We start from the raw sequence: 22,827 nt of genomic DNA on the forward strand, positions 1-22,827 counted from the left end.
TTTTACTGGGACAATTGATGCTGGTTAGCTGGAGTGAAGAAATTAGGGGTGATTAAGAAGAGACCAGCATCGGTGAGGTGAAATCTGAGATGTGTTTCCTCAGAGTCAGCACGCAGAAGCTGTGCGGTCCAGAGGTTTTACCTTGTGCTGCGGCTGGCACTTGGTGTACTGGCACCGGGTGGTACTGGGTTTGAAGCTTTGAGCAGCTCATGGAGAGCAGCAGCATTTGGAGGATGATAGTACCATGGGATGATTGACAGAAGCAGATGTGCAGTGAAGTCAGCCCGAGCCGAGGAGACAAGGGGTGTGTGTGTGTTGCAGCCTGGAGGACTGGAGAAATCACCTGACTCCTTAGAGGAGCTCGAAAGATTTTTAGTGAACCCCAGATATTGGACATTGAGGCATTTACACGGTTGGAGTTTGCTTTTGCTTTATTTAGATTGTGAACATGTTCTGTATTGAAGTGAGAAGGTATTTAGCTTAATTTTTATTTTTATAGGAGTCCTCCGAAGAGATTTTAAACGTTTAAAAGGGAGTTTGGATTTTTAAAGAGATTGACTATTTCCAAAGGAATGAACTTTTAATGTGTTTGAATGTGTAAACACTGTGAGACTTTTAAAGTTATTTACGCTTTTAATGTGAGGTCTTGGGGGGTAAATAGGACAGGAAAGGTTGCGGCTTAGGCTTAACAGTGATGTGTTTTTGTGTCAAGAGGACAAGGAATCTGTTGTGCTGGCTAGTTTTATGTCAACTTGACACATGCTAGAGTCATTTGAGAAGAGGGAGCCTCGGTTCAGAAAATGCTTCCATAGGATAGGGTAACATGTGGTGTATTTTCTTAATTAGTGTTTGACATGGGAGGCCCTGGCCCATTGTGGATGAGGCTAACCCTGGGCAAGTGATACTGGGTTCTGTAAGAAAGCAGGCTGAGTAAACTCTGGAGTTTTATGGCAGAAATAGTAATAGTAATCCTAATTAGAACGGGTGAGAGTGCTCTCAACCACTGAGCCATCTCTCTGGACCCTTAAAACAGACTTTTTATCAGTTGGGTGAAAGTTGGTCTATAGTATATCAACGAGCCCTGTGTTCATTCATAGCAATGTGTTCATCTGTGGTGAGGAAAAAGCATAGATTCTTGGCTTTGGCCTGGTAGTTTATGTCACAGTACCACCGTCTACTGACTTTGAAATCTTGCAAATGTGATAATAAAAGCTGCCAACTTTGATAGCTCACCGGCTGCCTGCCCAGTGCTTTATTACCTGTGTTAATATAACTAGAGTTCACCACAACCCTATTAGGTAGGCTTTACTATTGCCCTCAATTTATTAGATTATAAAGGAGCCTTGTAGTGTCATATAAATACTAGCTGTTATCACTAACCCCAAAATTGTAACACTATAGATATGTTTACATTTTATAATATACAAGCTAAACTGATATATTCCATACATGCAATTACACAACAGTTTATAATATAATAAATATATTCTATGTATAGATGCAAAACATGAGACTTGGATACAATTATATTGTAGGCTTTTTAAGGCCTTGAACTCTTCTATTATGTATGTAAGTATGTATGTATGTGTGTTTGTGTGTGTGTATGTATATATGTATGTGTATAGCATGTGTACTCCAAAGTATACATGTGGAAGTCAGACGATAACTTGGAGAATTGGTTCTCTCCTTTTACTATGTGGATTCCAGGGACTGAACTGAGGTCAGTAGACTTGACAGCAGAGCCTTTCCTCACTGAGACATCTCACAGGCCTTTCAATCTACTACGATTTAAAGCTCAGGAACCTTGGGCAGTATTGCTTGAATCTGTGATAATTAGATGTGTATTATGAGAATGAACATATCTAATACAAAAGTATATTCTTGCATAGCACGCAGTGTAGTCATAATATGACTTGGTGATTAACACAGAATGTGCCTTAACTCGCAGTAGCACATGGCAGAAATGTGTGCATGTCATTAATACAGTGTTTGTCCTTTTCACCTTCTATATTCTGTGTTATTTATCATGTGACATCACAGAGTGCTTCACTGGCTCTTGTCATCAGACATGTTACAGTTTTCTCCAAATGATTTTAAAAGATAATTTGACATGAAACTATCCCACCGGCCCCCAAAGACATTTTGGGATCCACTTTGGTGACGGTGGACAGCTTCATCCAGGAACTCTCACCTGTTCTGGGATGTCTACATACCTGGTGGTTTATGGTCTTTACTTGATCTCTGAAGTCATCGGTGCCATTTTCCGGATATGTAAACACTGAGGGAGGAAAGAAAGCACAGGGGTTTTGTGTGGCCGGTAGCCATTTTTTAGGGACGTGGATGAAGAGACTGTTTTGATTCTCCCCCGAGCCAGAGCTTATCACTGGCTCTTGTTATCCTACTTTCATTCTTTCAGAGATGCTTTCCCTCCTCCTCATGCAGCATCCTGTTAACCCTAGTCGGAATCCCAGTCTATGTATGCTCAGTGATACATCCCCCCGCCCCCACTGGCCAAGTGTGGGTTTGAAACTCAGGTCTCTTCTAGCGGTCCTCCGTCAGCAGCAGAGGCATGCTCGCTGTGTGGAATCTCTTGGGAAGATAATTTTGTTGCCTTTGAACAGTTTACCTTTCCTAAACACCAGAATTTTGGATCCAATATTACAATGCTAGCTTCTTAATGCTGTCTTTATTCTGTTTCGAAGATTAAAGCATTCACGTTAAACTTCAGAACACCCCCCTGATTGCTTATGTTCAACGTACCGAGGTTGTTGGCTCTGATTTTCTTTGAGCTTAGTTTTGGAATTGCGTAATTCTCTTCCATTTGTGTTGAAGGTATCACCTTGAAGGCACTGCCTTTGATAAGGAAACCTCTTAAGATGGGCAGTTCTCACTGCCCAGATGCACACTTGCCTAGAGGTCCTCACAGAAACTTGCCAGATCTGGTCCATGACCATGCCGGCTACTGTTCTCACTAGATACATCTTCCTTAGGGTAGTAAATTGAGGTCGATGGGTTCAAATGTATGCAGTAAGGGTTGGGTCTGTAAATTAATCTACCACTGGGATGACTTGGCAGTTTAGAATAACATGTTCAGTCTTTTCTTTAAAATATCAAGAAGAGATCAATATAGGATGGTACATCCCACGGGAATAACTTGGTTCATTGGTATCCCCATTCTCTCTGTTGTTCATTCATTCTCTTAGTTCTGTAAAAATCACACTGTGTGTGTATGCATGTGCATGTTACACACCACATGGCCCTTGGAGATCAGAGGACAACTAGTGGAAATCACTTCCTTCTCTCCATCATGTAGGGCCTAGGCATTGAACTCAGGTTGTCAGATTTGCACATAAGCTCCTTTAACCATTGAGCCATCCCACCAGGACCTCTAATGTTATGAAAACAGTCTATGGAACTTCTATGTTAAAAAAACACATTCAAAGCAAGAGCCTCTGAAGAAATACTGAGGAGAATTAGGTATCCTGTGTATTCAGTTTATAATTCCAGAGTTTACAGATGTATTTCTTTCACACAGGGATGCCCAAGGTGCCTATGTGCTACCCATGGTACAACACTGAGATGTGAGTGGTCCCTTCCCAAGAATTTGCCTGGGGCATTTGGACACTTAACTTGGTGTTGACCTGTTGGAACAGGGCAGAGACATGCAACACTCTTTTCTGGTATTATATCATCTTCTGAAATCCTGCTGTAAACATTTGATTCTGTAAGTATAAAACTATATTCTTCCCAAAAGAATATTAAATATTTAAATGGAAACAATCAAAAAAGGGAATCCTATTGGAAGAGTCTATAATATGCTATTTGGACTGATTGCATAGTTTTGAATGTCATAGTATTTTATCCTATTATTGAATATCTATCTGAGCTTCTAGTTCAAAATATGTATTATTCCTGTGAACTATTGAGAAAACTATTTGAAGTGACTTTAAGTTTGCTTTTAGATATGCAATCAAAAGCAGAATGTAACCAGAAGCAGTGGAAATTTTAAAATCTATTTCCACAAGCCATTCTTTCTAAGATTTTATTTCTAGTTATTTAACTGGCATGTGAGTATATGTATGTATATGTGTATGTGTGTGTACAAGAGTATAATTGATTATGGAGGCCAGAAGAAGGTATAAGATCCTCTGGGTCTGGAGTTGCAGGTGATTGTGAGCCACTCCGCATAGGAGTTGGTGACCAAATCTGGCTGGGTGCTGGAAACTGAACTCAGAACCCCTGCAAGACAGTTGCCCTCTGCCACAAACTGTTTTTTGAAACTGCGATTTGCTTTAAATGAGAGAAAGTAAGGCAACTAGCTATATACCACACAACTGGGTATACCACGTGACTATATATACCATGTGACTGCATATACCATGCAACTGTATACTATACAATTGGATATACTATACAACTGTATACCAAACAGTCCAATATACTACATAACTATGTATACCACACAACTGTATATTACACAACTGTATACTGTACAACCATGTGTACCGCACATCTGTATATACTACATGACCGTATATTGCACAACTTTATACTGTACAACTGTGTACACTGCATAGCCATGTATACTACACAACCATATATAGCACACAACTGTACACTATACAACCGTATACCGTATAACCATGTGTACTGCATAACCACGTATACTACATGACTGTATACTGTCCAACCGTGTGTACTGTCCAACCGTGTGTACCACAAAACTCTATACTGCACACCTGTCGGTTTTGCTGCTTTAAAGTTTTTTGTGGAAAATAATTTGGTTATTTATCTCACGACAAATGTTCAGAAGCCATGTCCGGTGCATGTGGAGGCTTTGCTGTTAGCTGCTGAGAATCAGCAACTCAGTTAGTTGCTTCCAGAGGGACGCCTTGTTTTGCTTTCCACTTTCTGTCTCTTTCACTTTGCAGAGGACCTGTGACGCCCATGCCACCTGTTTTAGTGAGATTTTTACTGCTGTGAACAGATACCTTGACCAAGGCAAGTCTTACAAAGGGCAACGTTTAACTGTGGCTGGCTTACAGGGTCAGAGGTTCAGTCCAGTATCATCAAGGCAGGAACATGGCAGCATCCAGGCAGGCATGGTGCAGGAGGAGCTGAGAGTTCTACATCTTCATCTGAAGGCTGCTAGTGGAAGACTGGCTTCCAGCAGCTAGGATGAGGGTCTTAAAGCCCACATCCACAGTGATGCACCTACTCCAACAGGGTCACACCTTCTGATAGTGCCTCTCCCTGGGCTAAGCATATACAAACCATGACACTCCCTTTTTGTTTCCTGAGTTGATGGCCTTGTCCTACCTATGCATGACACTACACCAGCTTATCTGATGTGAGCCCAAATCTGAGTTCTTGGGCTAATTCCAATGTAGCCCTCATGCGGTAACCTTTAAAGGGACATCACTGGGTTCAGCTCACGAGGCTCTTACTTCAGACTTCGCATCCATAGTCAAGAGAGTGCGGCCAGCGATTTTCCCTTCTCTGGCCTTGTTTGGTTCTGAAATCAGTGTTCCAATAACCTTGTAAACCACGTTGGAGAATGTGGCTGCCTGGCCTCCTCGCTGTACTTTCGTTTCTTGGAGAGGGTTTGTATAACGTGGAAATTTTCTGTTCCTTAAATGTTTGGTAGAATTTACCCATGAAGTTGTCCATCCTTGGGATTTTTGCCATAATCAAAAAAAATTATCAGTGAGGTTTCTAGAAGGGTTAGGAACAGCGCACACTTTCTGCTTCTATCCCGCTACAGTCGGGTGAACTTGTTTAGAGAAAGTTGTCAAGCTTACCGGTGAGAATATTGTCATGGCAGTCTTTTTGTTCCTCTGTGTTTTGTTCCCCCTCTGGATATGGGGTCTTGATCCCACACTCTCTTCCAACCTAAAATTTGTTAGGGCTTATAAATTTTATTCTCTCTAACACACACAGGATTTATTACCCCGTCTTTGCAATTTAATGATGCCTATTCCTGTCTTTATTATTACCATCCTCATGCCTTTTATGGATGGAATATCATTTTGTTTCCTGACATTTTATTGATTATATATGCATATTCATGTATATGTATGTGTGCATGTGTGTGAGTGTATGTGTGTGAGTGTGTGAGTATGTGTGTGTCTATTGAGTTTCTGGGTGTGTGAGTGTGTGTATTTATGTGTGTGTGTGTGTGAGAGAGACTGTGTGTGTGTATGTGTGTGTGTGAGTGTGTGTATGTGTGTGAGTGTGTGTGTATGTATGTGTGTGTATATATATGTGTGTATGTGTGTGTGAGTCTGTGTGTGTGTATGTGCGTATGTGTGTATGTATGTGTGTGTGTGTGTAAGAGACTGTATGTGTATATGTGTGTGTGTATGTGTGTATGTGTGTGTCTATTGAGTTTCTGGGTGTGTGAGTGTGTGTGTATGTATGTATGTGTGTGTGAGAGAGAGACTGTGTGTGTATATGTGTGTGTGTGAGTGTGTGTATGTGTGTGAGTGTGTGTATGTATGTGTGTGTGAGAGAGACTGTGTATGTATATGTGTGTGTGTATGTGTGTGAGTGTGTATGTGTATACCTGCATGTGTATGGAGTCTAGAGGATAACCTGGGGTATCTATCCTAAGGATTGTTTTTTTCTTCAGTGGATTGTTTTTTCTTTTCCATTTTTAGCATTCAGTTTCTGTTAGCTTTCGTAGTAGGGAAAGTTTGATCTATTTTATTATCTCTTGTGTAGCTGTGTTGGGTCTTTGAAGAAGCACATTTCAGTAAGATCTAAACTGGAATATTTTTACACTTCCTTCAAACAGCATGAGGATCTCTGAATGCCCGCTATTTATAGATCAGCACTATAGATATTTTATTAACAGATGTTAAAGGCACTATTGCTTTTTAAAAAATAAGTAGCCAGTGTTTGCTTGACTGAACTGTGCACCCGTCACTTTCCCTCTTCTCCTTTATTTGTTATTATTGCATGTGCATGCGGTGCATGAAGGTGGTACGCATGTGGGCATCATGCATAGGACAACTTTTAGGGGCCAGTTTTCCTCATCCCCAGTGGGGCCTGGGGATTGAACCTATGTTGATAGACTTTTACTCACGAGTCCATCTCACTGGGCCTGCCGTTCTCTTTGCTTTTCATTCTTTCTTGTCTCAGTGTGTTTGCTGTGGTTGTTTTAGGATTCAAGGTTAACAGTCAGTCCCTTCTTCCCACCCTCCCCCTCTCCTTCCTTCCTTCCTACTAAAAATGCCATTTTCCTGTTCTTTATCTTCAGCTATAACCCATAAGGAGTTCTTAATATGACTGTCATTCCACTGTGCATGATCTGCCTTTCAGTCTGCATCGATACATGGCCACCTTTGAAGTCCTGTGGCATCACAGAGATGCCTAGGTACGGCTCTGGGGAATGGTGTCTTCAGTCAGTTCTGTAAGGTTTCAGTCAGAATGTTCTGGAATGTTCTTTCACTCCCACCTCTGTGTATGGACTTCAAGAGCGTCAGCTGGATGCATTTTGGAAGTACACACTTTCTGTTAATACCTTTACTCCCAGACTCCAGGACTTTGTTGTCCTGGGTATTCAGTATGCCTCGGCCTTGTTCTAGATGCTGTTTCTCTCTTCTATGGCATCTATTTGCTGACTCAACATGACAATCCCGTTTCTGCTGTACAATATTCTAGACGCTCTCTGGCATTTTCTTCAAATTTTTGTATTTGCTAATCTCTTGCTCTTTTGATACATTTTCTGGCTTATATTTTAAACATAAATGACTACATAATTCCGTTTGGTTTTGATGTATATTCCTCTAAGGCCCTGATCCTAAAATTAACTGGTCCTGCTACCTTTCCCTGATAGTAGCACGTTTTCCTGTATGTTGAATTTTTGATTGTTAAATTGTGTTTGCTGAAACTTTACTGTGGGGAGTGTTTGAATTCCCCATTTCAATTTCTGTAGACAGGAGTTACCCTTGCCTCTGTTGCACAAATTATGATCTGATCTCATTTGACAATTTAAAAAAATTATTTTGCCAAGCTTATACAGGGGACATGGATTTAGAGTATAAATTCAAGAAGGAAAGCTCTCTCTCTCCCTCCCTCCCTCTCCTATCCCTTCCTTCCCTTCTTCCCCTCTCCTGTTCTTTCCTGTCTTCTCTTCCCATCCCCATCCATCTCTTCTTCTTCCCTCCCCGGTTGGTGACACTTTAGCATTTTTGATCTAGAAACAACATATACTAAAGACAAAAGTATGTGTTCAAAACCTAAGTTGGCTTATTTTTCTTTCCGGGCAAAAGTTCTTCACTGAGTGCAAACTGGAGCAGCATCAGACTTTGTGATATCCCTGAGTGGATGTGACTGGCTCGGCCATTTTGGAAGAAAGGTTCTAAGACTGTGTATTGCTCATGTTTGGTACCCCTCTCCTCTTCCAGGGAAATCATGATCAGTGTGGTCATAGTGATGAAGGCTCCCGGGACTCTGTTATCTGGATTTTTGAGCAGAAACAGGCAGCTGGCTATTGCTTCTCCATTTCCTTCTTGCTTTGCCACCAGTGAAGCTGTTAGCAGTGAAGCCTAAGGCAGAGACCAGCACCTCCCCTGTCTACATCTGTGGTAGACCCAGGAGAACTGAAACCACAAAGTAGAATTCAGACCTGCCCAGGACAATTTAGAAGAGCAACGTGTCTTAGCATTGGAGACATTAGTGTCAAACGAATCCTTTTCTAAGGTGGTTGGAGAGACAGTCCTCAAGAAATGTGGCATGGCATTTGACTGGAAGACATAGCATGTTTGTGAACTGTGTGTGCTCTCTGGACACGATGAAACATGTCACTCAGCACTATGACAGAATTCCTGAAAGGCCATGCCTTCTTGCCACGATCAAGAGGACTCTAAGGACTCTAAGGACTCACATCAGCTTTCTCCTGGCATCTCAAAGACTGAGTGGATGAGGGGTTGAGATCAAGTAAAAGAGCGTGGGAAAACAGTTGTCTAATTAACCCCTTTGGCTGCTAAAGCATTGTGAAAAAGCTATTGCTCATCAAAGGACTTACAAATGCTCAAAGCCTCTTGGAAACTCATATAGCTCACTAAACTCCTAATGGAATCTCTCTCTATGATTTTCTTTTATTACTTCTCTTTCCTTTATTCCTTTGTTTAAAGGAAAAAATGAAATGGGCTCTTTATGTAGTTTGGCCTGGCCTTGAACTTGGGACCCTCCTGTCTTTGCCTCCTGAGCACTGGGATTTCAGGTGTGTGCTACAATGTCCAGTTCCACAGATTTCTTTTGATATGGCTATGGAATTTCTCATTAACATGCAGTAGGTGGACAATAGTCAACTTTAGGCTTTAGTGCTGTTTGTTCTTAACATTTCATCTCTTCAGAATGTGCTCTTTGGAGATGTATGTGAATGTTGGACATGGGAGAAATTAAATGCTCTAGTCCTACTTCCCAGGCACCACAGGTCTTACATGCATTTGGGCTCAGCAGTCTGGGTGGACTGAAGTTCTGTGGGTGGTATTACATCTTACATCATGGTGGCCTTTTGGAATCATAGTTATTGAAACTGCACTTAAAAGCTGCTTTTGCTACCAAGCATTGACTCCCCACTGAGACCCGCAATGACAAGCAAGGCCAGAGTCTGTGTCCCTGCCTTCACTTGGTATCTGTAGTTGGCTTAAGGCTCAGAGGTAAGCAGGGGTCCTTACCTTCCTCCTAAGTCACTCTGGACTCCAAGAAGAGCAAAACCCCTCAGATAGGGACCATCATTTATGAAGATGAGGCTGTACCCTTGCAAATATCAGATTAACAACTTACCACCACGCTGGACCACAGTGTAGATGAAGCTGAGATAATAGCGGGTCAGGGCAGGGCAGGTTTATAGCTTGACCAAGACTCCTTAATAAGGCACACCTCTTTCCCTTTATTAAGAGATTATTTATTCTTATTTATGCATGTGCATATATGTGTACACACATGTATACATACATGTGTATGGTGCTTTTGGAGAAGAGAGGAGGGCATTGTAGTTCCTAGAGCTGGAGTTACAGGCTGTTGTGAGCTGCCTGATGGGTACCAGGAACTGAACTCTTGTCCTCTTCAAGAGCAGCAAGTGTTCTTAACCAGTGAGGAATCTTTCTAGCCTACCTTGTCCTCTCTTTAAACCTCATGACTGTACCCTGGACCCCTGTGTCTGTTTCTTTTCCCACAGTGGCCACACTTTTCAGTCTGCTTTTTGCCACCATGAATCCATCCATATAATCAGCTTATTGGGCATGGGTGTGGCCATGCCTAGCCTATTGGGACTTCTAGCGATGTCAATATTTTCTTTCCAGACATGAGGTAGAAAGCAGCTCCTCAGCACCTCATAGTCTCAAAGTGAAGTCCACAGCAAGGCTCGCTGAGGCCCAGTTGTCCCTCACGTCTGCTGAAGGGGAGAGCATGCAGATTGGAGACTACAGAGATCAGACTCACCACGAGTGCCTGGCTAGACTTGCCACAGGAATGTGCACATTTAGTTATGTACCTTGTGGCTTAATCGTTGAGATGAGGGACTCTGGGGCTGCTGGCTAAATCCAGCTGGTAGGCATGAGGTTCTATACAGACCTGGACCAGGATGGCGCTGCCCTGTTCTGCATGGCTGTCATTCCTCAGGTCTACCCACTTTTTTTTTTTACTGTGGGATTAATGTGGACTATTAGACATTGATCTTAGGCCCTGTGCTTTCAAGGCAAGCACTGATGGGGCTATTTCCTATCCCCTGCGGTGTGTTTTGCACTTATCTTAATAGCCTCTTGGAAGGGCTGGGATGTGGATTGTGGTCCCCTCTCCTCTGACTGGCACCCTTGCTCACCTGATTCATGTACCTCAGATGTGGTGCAAAGTAAGCTCTATGTGGTCAGGTTCCCAGGTTTAATCTGAGTCAGAGGAGGAAGCACTCATTCATAAAAGGGTTGTGAACAACAACTAGGCATTTTCATGGCTGGGCCTACTGGTCTTTCTGTAACACTGGATTCTTGCTCATGTCATACCAGAGCTATCTGAGGGTGAGAGGAGCCTGAGAGAAATGGACACAGCCCCTGACCACATGCATGCTCTGGTTTCTGCAGAACTGTCTCCCACTCACCACTGTTGCTCCGTGGCCTGATGTCAGACGCGTCTCCTGGCCCATCAGCCTCTTCAGGAACCTCTACCAGCTCTGAAGTCTTGGAGGAAACAGGAGATAGCACAGAATGAGCCAGTGAGCCACACTGTATCATGGCCCCACCGAGTAGAACTCTAATGCTGGGTCTGAAGAGGGATTTGTATGGCGTCTGTGAACTTCCGGCAGTTGCAATCCACCCTTGATTCACATGTTAAGGGGTGTGCAACTGTCTGTTCACACTCACACACTTCCGCGTGGTTTTTATTGAAATCACATTTGGCACCACCATTTCTATGGTTCTTCCAGTAGATTAATTGACGATCACCCTTTGAACTTCAGATGAGAATGACATGAGGGCTTAGGTGTTTTAAAATGGATAAGTTATAGGGGACTGGGAGATGGCTCAGTTGGGTAAGTGGTTGCTGTGCAAGCACAAGAGCCTGAGTTCAAATCCCCAGCACTTAGATAAAGGCCAGGTACAGGGCCATAGGAGCTTATAACCCAGTGCTGGGGGTCACTGAGACAAGCAGATCTCCTGAGCTTAGCCAATGAGAGAACGATAGAGCATGAAAGAGAAAGATGTCTCACCTTGACCTTTGGGCTCAACATGCACGCACACACATACATGTGTGAACATCTGCACACAGTATAACACATGCACAGTGTCACGGGTAATGTTCTAAGTGCCTTGAGACCGTGTCCCCTAGAGCCAAACACTTTCATTTTACTATTGAATCTTTCAGTGTTTACATGAAATGACCATTAAGGTATCCCTGAGACAGCTGCCATGCTCTCGTTAGGGTGGGGAGCAACGTCCCCTTCCTCTTAGGTGTCCCCCAGAAAACAAACCACTATTGCTTATCATTACCAAGCAGAGGACAGATCTAGCTGGCCTCAGTGTTATGCCTAAGTTGGGGAAATGATAGAAGTCGTTTTCACTCTTTTTTTACTTGCCACTTTTTTCCTTCTTGAGAATTTATTAATGTAGACAATGAAACATGACCGTGATTCTTCTCTCAAGGACAGAGCTTACAACGAGTTTAAAGATGGCTTCCCGGGGCTGGAGAGATGGCTCAGCAGTTAAGAGCATTGGCTGCTCTTTCAGAGAACCTGGCTTCAATTCCCTGTACCCACAATGGCAGTTCACAAAGGTCTGCAACTCCTGTTCCAGGGGATCCAACACCTTCATACAGACACACATGCAGGCAAAACACCAGTGCCCATGAAATTGAAAATAAATCATTTTAAAAAAGATGACCCCTCAGAAATTGTGTGGCATTGGAGGGCTTTTTTTTTTTTTTTTTTTTTTGAGGTTGGGTAGCTAATGAGTCGAGGGACCTGCTGTCTCTCCCCTAATGCTGTGGTTACAGACACACGAGCTGCACTGGCTTTTACGTGGGTTCTGGGGATCAAACTTGGGCCTTCATGATTGCCCTGTTAGTACTTAGCCTGCTTAGCCATCTCCTCAGGGCCCACCCAGACCCTTCAGAGAACTGAAAATGAGGTCGGTTACCGAGGTTCTGGGGGGTGAGTCAGAACCACTGCCTGAGCTGCTCTTCTTTGTTCTCTGGGCCAGGGATGTGCCAAATCGGAGGGCTTCATACACTGGGTCCACTTTATTGCCACAAGCTGCAAAAGAAGAAAAGACCCATCTCAGCCCAGCTGACCAGGGAAGCCAGATCTCTGCCAGAGAACCTTGAGAACTAGACGCTTTTCTAATGGATGAGGGCTCACATCAAAAGGTCTTGCTCTCTCAGGGAACTTGATACGTCCAACCAGAACTCTGCCCTGAAGTCTTCCCAAGTGGTTGGTTTCCCTCTTTCGTTATTATTCCCACTACACTTTGAAGATTCTTCCCAGGGACCAGTTCGTTTCCTACAGCGAGAAGCTCTGCTCATCAAGATACTTTAGTCTTGAGAGAAACATTTCGGTGTAGGACACAAGTGTTCTCAAAAGAACAGGAAGTGACCCCCTCCTCAAACATTGCGTTTCTAATGAAAATCTGTCTTCCATTTGTCACTTTGAGTTTTAAATCCATCCAGCTAAAAAGACCATAGGTTGTAGAGGCTTGCATGTATGTAAAACAAAACAAAATGAGAGTGCAATTAAAACAAGAAATACAAGCCAATTAAAGAGGGAACATGAAAGAAAATGTGTACACCACATCTGTAGAGGGTGCTTTCAGGTTTTCACTAAACAGTGTGTGTGTGTGTGTGTGTGTGTGTGTGTGTGTGTGTGTGTGTGTTCGTGTGTGTGTGTGCATGTGTGTGTGTATTAAAAACCAACACTGAGTTTCTACTCAGCAAATCTCTCTCTCCCTCTCTCTCTCTCTCTCTCTCTCTCTCTCTCTCTCTCTCTCCCCCACCCTCTCTCTCTCTCACACACACACACACACACACACTCTTCTAAAAACTAGCCATCACTGGCCCTATCTTACAGTATATGGCAGAGGGTTCAGTGACACAGTTGATAAGTGGGGAGCCGACTCTGCACCAGGGCTGCCGGGTACCATGCCCCTTGTTGACGGTGTGCTGCTTTGCTGCTCCTGATGGTAGGGCAAGTGTATTGTCTTGTTGCTGAACACCTGGGAAGTGTGGTGTTTACTTTTGAGACTCTGCTATTTTCACAAACTCCACCAGGGAGATGACGAAGAAAAAACTTTTCCTCTCCAGCAAACTGAGAAGAGCTAAAAGAGCCATTACACACACATCTCAGGCTGTCCTTCTGGCTCTTTGGGTCCATCCATATAGGGTGACTGTCATCATTGACTTTGCTGCTAAAATCCTGCCTCACATTAACTGTCCCAACTCACCAATGGGCATAACTTCTTTAATGCATCCAAACTGTTCGTGAATGAGCAAGGGGGAGCTGTAGTAACGCCGGAATCCTTTTGGCTGGGGAGAGAATGGAAGAGAGAAGGTCTCAACGCCAGAGAGGAGATGGAGAAAACCAAGCAAGAGCCCTAAAAATAAAGCCAGTTGTTGTCTTCCTTTAATGTACTGACATAGCCTATTAATTTAATAACTTATCACTGACAGGGGGAGGGGAGAGAGGTAAGCTCCCTGCCTCTTGTACTGTATCCTATATGCAGAAACCCCTCACCCCAGGATACATCTAACAGTTTTCCACCACAGCTTACCTTGGGCACTTCAAATTGTAAAAAGCCCACACAGGGGAAAGTAGATGTTGGGCATGCCCAAGGCCCTTGAATATTTTCAGACTGTCACCAAGAATCATCCACTTAGCTTGTGTGTGTGTGTGTATGTGTGTGTGTGTGTGTGTGTGTGTGTGTGTGTGTGTGTGTGTGTGTGAGAGAGAGAGAGAGAGAGAGAGAGAGAGAGAGAGAGAGAGAGAGAGAGAGAATGTGTGTTCTATTGAGTTCCTGGCTTATTACCCGTGGGCTTTTATCCTTGTCTTGTGGGAACTACTCTTGGAAAGGCAGAAAGGAAAAGATGCGACAGGGATTTAAGAGAAGGAGACATTGAAAGCTAGAGTCACTGGATGCGCTTTCTAAGAAGTTAAGCTTGCTATGCTCCAGGGCTGCAAGGTGACCTGGTAACCTGGACCCCGTGAGCATCCATGAGTCCTCACACATGTTCTTGAATGTGCTGCTCATCTTCGTCAGAGCACTGCCAGAGATGGGCTTTGGGCATAGACATGGCGCTCTACCCTGAAGGTGTGTCTTCAGTGACCTGACATCTGGTGTTAAGATATTGTACTTAACTTACCGTGAACTTTTCCTTAGAGCCAGGAAAGTCAACAGAATTCCTTTCCTGGGCTGGGCTTAACCGTGTCTAAAGATCATTGCTTATTCTTTATGGTAGACATTCTTGATGTAATGTGTGAGTCACTCTGGGTTCAGTGGTCTTCAAATGTGTTCTGGGGTGCACTGGGACCAAAGCCCTCACTCCTGAGATGGTCTGAGCAGAATGTGCCCAGACTGTCCCAGGAGGCAGACTTCTGTACATTCCGGTGGGGGTGGGGTCTCTTTGGTTTTCTCTCTACCCTCACTCCAACAACCCAGTAAACCAGTTATAACAAAGCACCCTAGTTTGCATGGGCTGATAGGGGCTCACGGAATACTTAATTTTCTCTTTGAAAACCTGAATTGGCCCAGGAGGGGAGAACATAAGTACTACAGCTGAGAAGATCCAATCTGAGACATGCCTGACACCCTTCTGAGGACAGGACTCCTTGTCAGCGTGGGTTTTCTTACAGAGACTGACACACCTCTGCTCATCACTGGGCCAGTTCAGCTGAGTGGCAGCTCACTGCTTATGAGCAAACCTCAGAGCTCCTGAGGAGGGGATTATAGGGTGTGGCTTCCTGGGGAAAGGGACTCAGGTGGGGGTGAGTTCCTGGGCTCTGTCTGGCACCAGCCCTTACCAACTTGCCCATGCACCGCTGGGGTGCCAGGCCGTCTGCACACTTGTGATGAATGCTCATCTTGCAGGCTCCACAGCGTAGTCCGTGCTTAGCATGTGTTCCTGTCAGGCACACAGCAAACTTTGGTTAGGTACAGATTGTCCTTTCCTGTCATCTGGTCCGAAATCACTGAAAGAAAGTGGTACTTCTCAACAAGTTAATTCTTCTCTGAGAACTTTTTTTTTTCCTCACGAAACTCGAAAATGCCCAAAATGTAAAATAATGAATGCATTCCCCCAACCTACGTTTTCTGTAAGGTATTCTCCTTTAGCTATCGCGATGTTAGTGAATCTGAGCCACCTTGCTTTCTTTGTCTTAACCCAAGTTAGCAAATCCATGTTCTTGGCTGTTCTTGAAGGCAATCGTCTCTTCTCTCTTGATCTTTACTGAGTCGCACTGGTCCTGACACCTTACCTCTCTCACCAGGCTGGGGGAAGTGTGATGTGAGCTGAGGGAAGCCTGTGATCCTTCATGCTCATGAGGTGTAAGCCATGTGGCTTTCTTTCAGATCTCTGGACGCATGAGCTTCTTAGCCCCTCCAAGCCCTTGCATACACTGCTTCATATCTGGGACGCTCTTCTGCCAATACTTGTACCTGTCATTTATACCAAGCATTTCCCTTCCTCTGTCTAAATATTTTCTTCTCTCTCCTCATTCCTTCTATCTCCCTTTTACCCTCTCTTCCTCTTTCTGTCCCCTTTCCCTCTTCCACTGTCCTCCCCTTCCTCCCACCTCCCCCATTTACCTCCCTTCTCCTCCTTCTTCTTTTTCTTTCCCTCTCCAATTCTCCACTCTCTCCTTTTATGCCCCACCCATTGCATGCTGGACATAGAACCTGGGGTTCCACACATGCCAGGTACCTCCTCAGTCACTGAGCTATAACCCAGACCTCCTAAGGTTCCTTGAGCAGTGCCCCGGGATTATCTTTTATAACAGTTATTATAAGTAGTAACAAGTATTTACTTGGAAGTGTGCTCTGGTCTTCCTCTCCCTCTGGATGGGGGCCCAGTGAAACCAGGGACAATATGTGTGGTTTGTCCTGTACACAACGCATTAAATAAACTAGTCACAGCATGTGGTGAAGCCACAGTGGCCCATTTGAGGTCCTTCATGGGAGTAGATTCTGCAACACCATAGAAGGAGTATTTAATAGCTAGAAGAGGATATGAAGTTCTATCTGATGGTTTAATTTTAAAAATAAGAAGTTAGAGGGCATAAGGGATGATTTGTCCCAAGGCAATAAAGACCCTACCTTATTTTTCTCTTTTGAAGCTTGGCTCTAACATCTCCTATTTTTGCAGGATTGCTTAATGTATGTGGAGATGAATTTGGGATTAATCAGATGATATAACAGAGAAATGCAAGGATCCACAGTTCACCTGGGAAAAGCAACGGGGCAAGCTCTACAATAGGCAAAACTAGAAATCCTTTGGAAGATGTCACCTGAAAAGTCCCCTAGGGAAGTGCCATTTAACAGGGAACCTGTTGCTGTTATACCTGAAGACAGAAAGCTGTTCTCTCTCTCTCTCTCTCTCTCTCTCTCTCTCTCTCTCTCTCCCTCCCTTCTCTCTTTCAATCACACACACACACACACACACACACACACACACACACACACACACGCCACGAAGGCACGTTACTTATTTATACGCAGTGGCGGAAAGCCCCCTTTGTCTCCAAGAATAATCATTCAGGTAAAGCATGCTATTCTTTCAAAGGCTGGCCTTGGAAGCCACGACTTTCATTTCAATTCAGAGCCTGCTATTTGTGTCTACATAAGAGCGTAAGCCAGCTCTTCAAAGCGAAGCTGTTCCACTGTGAGCTCTCCTCTGAAATGATGTCATTATAAATGATAGCACCTCTTCCTTCCTCCATGCATTTCCTTCCCCTGACTTTGGTTTTCCGGCTTGCTTTCGTACTTTGCTTCATGGAATGAGTCAGAAAAACCAGTGATTACTCACTGTTAGGTGTCCCCGTTTCCACTGTGCCATGACAAGCTCCACTGAAGGGGGGAAAAGCTTCTACTCTGACGTTCAGAGAATAGGGAAGGAGTGATTTGGATCACTGCAGCCGTCCTGGTTTAGTCTAGAAAGATTTGGAGATGGTCTGGCCGGATCTTGTTCTGTTACCCTTCCATCACCAATACCTTGTTACATGTTCCCCTTATGCTTGACTAGAGAGAAAAACCTAGTTTTGAATTTTTAATATGTCCACTGTGGCTCCTCAAATTGAAAAATGCAACCGATACCTTTATCCCTTTAACAGCCTTCATCCTCAAAGGAGAACCCTCTCTCCTCAGGGTGGCTAACAGAACAGTGTCATAAAAGAGACGGCCTTTGACCTATGGCAAAGTCATGTCCTAATCAGATAAGCATAAATCGGAAATACTGTGAAACAGAAGTGCACTGGAAGGGGCTGGAGGCAGAGAGAAGATGGTCAAGGGCTTGTCTTGCAAGTAGGAGGACCCGTGTTCAACCCTCAGAAGCTGCTGATCCCTGGAACTGATAAAAGGAGAGAACTGATACTTGTGATTGTCCTTTGACCTCTACATATAAGCAGGGGTGCATGCCTCTGATATACTGATAAACAAGTGAACAGATGAGTCATGATTGTGAACATCTTAAATGATTGCATAGGTTTAAATACTTAGGAACAAGGATGTTACTGGATTTCAAATAAGTAAATGTACTGGATTGGGACAATACACTTAATCATATCAAAGTCTCAGTAAAATGAAATAAAAACAGGAAGTGTAGAAGTGAGTTTAATATTTATTTGGAAGGTAGAAAGTTAGCGAATCCACGGTGGTAAGCAATTTAAAAAAGACATGGACACAGAATTTCACAATGGCAGTTTAGAAACTGCAAGGCCATAGGACCTCGAAAACATTCAAATTGCAAAGTTCTGGCAGAAAAATCCAACCTAGATTTCTTTTTTTTATTTTTTATTTGCCAACCTAGATTTTTATATCCAGCTAAATTGCCAAACCTATGTAATGGCAGAATACAGATATTTCTCAAAGTTTAGACCTTTCTTCAAAAATACTTTCTATGTGCTCATTCTTAAAAATAACTACTGTTGAATATGCCTTAGAAAAATGAGAGAATAAGGCAAGAAATTAAAAAAAAAAGCAGGAGATATAGTGTAGAGCAGACATGGGAGAGAGGTGGGGTCGTCCACATAACTCTGCAGTAGCCCAGGCTAGCGCTCCAAGATGAAGTAAGAGGGAAACCTGAAGGATCAAACAAAGGAACAGAGAAGTTTATTGACATTGGACATTATAAAAGATAGCAGCACTTGAAAGATCTGTGGGAGTATTTATAAATTACAGAGGTATAGAAAATTAAGAGAGTGGAAAGGACTTTTTTTTAATTTGAGGGAAAATAATATATATGTAAGGAGAGAAATGGATCATAGTAAAACATTTGAATCAGCAAATATCAGTGGTGAATCATAGCACCTAAACTGACCTTCAAATCTACACACAATTGTGATTTAACTGTTGCGATAATGCTTTTTCAGAAAGGGCAGAACAAGGAAGACAGGCAAGTGTGGTTCCGGTGGCCTGAGAGATGAATCCTATCTACAGCAGAAAGTCATCAAAGGCTTCTTTAATCAGTACACACAGCAGAGGTGCGTCACTGATAGCTCTGGCTGTGAAGGTCACAATGCAACCAGGGTGGTGGCTGTGCCTTTCAGAGTGAGTCTCTGACAAGCTGGTTTCCACTGTTGCACTTTTAGGACTATCTGTCTCCATCTCTTCTCATGTGCTATTGTGTGAAAAGGTGGATGAGAGGAAGGGCGAGATGCCTCCGTGGGCAAAGGGGCTGGCTCTTCAGTCGGACGGCTGAGTCAATCAATATCCAGGAGCCACACAGTAGAAGGAGAGACCAATTCCTGCAAGTGGCCCTCTGTCTCCACATGAGCACTCTGGCACATAAACACATGCACATAAATGCACACATGCACATATGGGCACACACACACACACACACACACGAAACAAGATCAGAGTAGACCTGAAGGGCTTGTGATGTATGGAGCTGACAGCAACTAATGAGTCAAGTTTTTACTTAATTCATAGGTTTTTCCAGGGACTATTGAGGTCGTAGCATAAACTAAGACAATTTTTGGGAGTTACAAGTTGGGGTTAGACATAACTTCCAAATGTGTAGGAAGAGGCCAGTACAACAGTGGTTCGGGCTTCATATTGGGCTGTTTTATTGGGGTTACTGAGTCAGAATTAAATGTTGAAAATACAGTGTGAAGAAGTTGACACATAAGTCTTGAGAGAAAACACTTGAGTATCCCCCTCAGGTCTGGGGAGATGGCTCAGGCATTAAAGCAATTACTTACTGTGCAGGAGCAAGGGCCTGAGTCCGCATTCTCAGAACCTATGTAAATCTCATTTGTTCTTTACACCATAGCACATGTGCATAATCCCAGCATTCCCAAGGAGAGATGGGAGAATCCCTGCAAGTTGGCCCTGGGTAACCAACACTTGAGACCTCTACATGTGCTCCAATTCACACCCCCACACTACTCATACATACACACATACTCCCCTCACATGCACACCCGTATCCACTTACATGCACACACCCACACACGAATACCCCACATGCACACACAAACACACACACACACACCACATGCACACATACACACACACACACATACACACTCCACATGCAAACCTCCCACATCACATACACACACACACACATACACACCCCCAAATATGCACACACACACACTCCACATGCACATACACATACATACATACATACACACTCGTCACACACAAAAATATACACAGTTTTTTCTTCATGTCAGTAGCTGAATAGATATTTTTGTTCATTACAATGACACTCCATTAATGAAATGTAATGAATATATATTTTACAGCTGGCCATCCTGTTTTTTTCTTTTGGTAGTGCTGGGGATTAAATCTATGGCTTTGAATATGATTGACAAGGGCCCTACCACTAAGCTATATCTCAACTCTTACTCATGCATGCATGCACACGTGTGTGTATGTGTGCATGTGTTTTATTTTGTTCTCTTTTGAGACCAAGTCTGGCTATATAGCTCAGACTGGTCTTGATCTAGCTCTATCATTCTTCTAACTTCCCCTCCTGAATTCTGAGGTTACAGGTGTGTGCTCAGTTTGTCTACGTCAATTTTGAAAAGATTTTGACATTGAGGCATTGCTTAACTATTAGGGACATTCGATATAAGGTCTAAGTTAAAGATAAAGCAAGGGTTAACAATCGAGGGCCCTTAACTGCAGAAATAACTTGGAGAAAGGGGAAAAACCATTTGTGAAAGAAATACAGGCGTAGTGTAGTATTTGAGTTAGCAACACACAATGGTTAAATGTGAACTTTATAAATCTGTCTACAATTCCTGTTATAGAATTAGCACTGCAACTCATTGGATGAAAGTAAATGGAAGTCAGGTAAGGAAAAAAAAAGCTTTTCCCACTATGATTTAGGGAAACGTTTTCCTTTGAGACAAGACTCCAAACTTGCTGTGTAATCCAGGTTAGCATGATCCTCCTCTGTGCTTGAGTTACAGACCGGTGCTGCAACACCCAGCTGGCTTGGGAAAATACTTAAAACCTGTGTAACCACACACACACACACACACACACACACACACACACACACACACACCTGCTTACTCTCATGGGTAGCCATGGGTAGTACAGAATTCTAAATACACTATTTTTATTCCTACTAATTCCTATGATAGAGTTAATTTATGAATTATTGTGACTAGCAAAGGCAACAATCGTAACTAATAATAAAATAAAATAACCATAACATTATACCATAGTGAAATTTATGTGACTACAAATCAATCTCTCTCTCTCTCTTGCTCTCTCTCTCTCTCTCTCTCTCTCTTGCTCTCTCTCTCTCTCTCTCTCTCTCTCTCTCTTGCTCTCTCTCTCTCTCTCTCTTTCTCTCTCTCTCTCTCTTCCTGTGATGGGAGGTGCTCTAAAGCCTTATGATGAAGTCGAATGGGATGACCAACAGTGATGTAACTGGTCTGATAACCGACAACCAGGCAGGTAACTTACACAGGATCAGTGCAGTAGGGGAAAGGACGCTTCAGTCCAGAATGGGGCAGGGTGGACACTAAGTCAGCAGTGTGTACAATTTAAAACCCGTGACTTGTCTACTTACAGAATTTCCCATGAAAACATTTCAGTGGTGATTATGGGTAACTGGAATTTCTATCAGTGGGGGGGGGGGGGAACTGCTTTTTACTCGCTTAGTAAAGCAAGTATGATAAAGTGCTCACGTTACTTAGAATGTATAGTTCTAAGTATGACATTTATAATAATTACCAACCAGCACATACAGAATATGGGGTGCACTTCTATTATCTTCACATGCCAGTTGTAGTTGATATAACGATATAAAGACTATTTCTAAGGTCCTAAAGTCACAAAAGGCCAACAAATGCAGATGAAGCCAGGGAGTATAATGTTGTCACTTGGTACATGGACAAAGGTGACTTTGATGGAAAAGCGATCAGAGTTTGTCAGTGAGCACACAGACACACATGGACACACCAGAGGGGGAAGCTCTGCACCAGAAGTCAGAAACTTGAATTCTTATCTTGATGCCGTAAAAAAAAAAAGAATTAAAAAACAGTTAGGCTTTCATGTACTGGGATGAATAATTCCTTGCAGGTTTGTTCATTTGATTAATAAACGAGCCCTGAGATTTGTATGTAAACTGTTATTTTAACTAGGGAGGCAGGGACAGCCGTAGCTGGTAGCTCCACTGGAAAGAATGAGCCAATGTTGAGAATGTGACGCACTGGCTGGGGAGCTTTCTGGTCTTGCTTTCTGGTCTTTCTGTAGTCTCTCATCCAAGGTCTAGCCAGGCCTGACCCTGCTTAGCTTCCAAGATCAGTGGAGATGTGGTGCACTCAGGGAGATATGCCCCAAGACCCCTCCTCTTATCTTAGCAGTCCTCTGAGGTAGGAATCTTCCCCCTCCAGTTTCTGTCAGTCAAGGATGGCAGAGCATTAGTCCTTTTTGTCTGCACCATGCTCCCAGGTGTGCTATGCATCTACTCGGGGACTTGTTATTCCCTACATGGCCTCCAAGGAGTAGGAAACAATAGACCACCCACCCACCCCATCCCAGCAAGGATACTGAGAGTAAGAGAGAGGCCCTCAGTTGCTGAGGAGCCCCATCCCAACTTGGCCCCCAATACTGACCATGGCCCTCACAATTCCATCCCAGAACCCCATAATAACAG

General features: G+C 43.4%; 1 protein-coding gene across 3 annotated transcripts in view; it reads right to left on the reverse strand.

Moving 5' to 3' along the window:
• Window positions 1-22,827, reverse strand: part of Stac (SH3 and cysteine rich domain) — a 122,556-nt gene that overhangs the window by 25,676 nt on the left and 74,053 nt on the right. For all 3 annotated transcript variants that reach the window (NM_001108784.1, XM_087562943.1, XM_087562942.1), the window contains 5 exon segments: window positions 2,214-2,278; window positions 11,105-11,183; window positions 12,636-12,751; window positions 13,935-14,016; window positions 15,509-15,609. In NM_001108784.1, the coding sequence (NP_001102254.1) occupies window positions 2,214-2,278; window positions 11,105-11,183; window positions 12,636-12,751; window positions 13,935-14,016; window positions 15,509-15,609 (443 nt within the window).

This window comes from Rattus norvegicus, chromosome 8, assembly GCF_021556685.1.
Source record: "Rattus norvegicus strain SHRSP/BbbUtx chromosome 8, alternate assembly SHRSP_T2T, whole genome shotgun sequence".
In the NCBI taxonomy this organism is placed as follows: domain Eukaryota; kingdom Metazoa; phylum Chordata; class Mammalia; order Rodentia; family Muridae; genus Rattus; species Rattus norvegicus.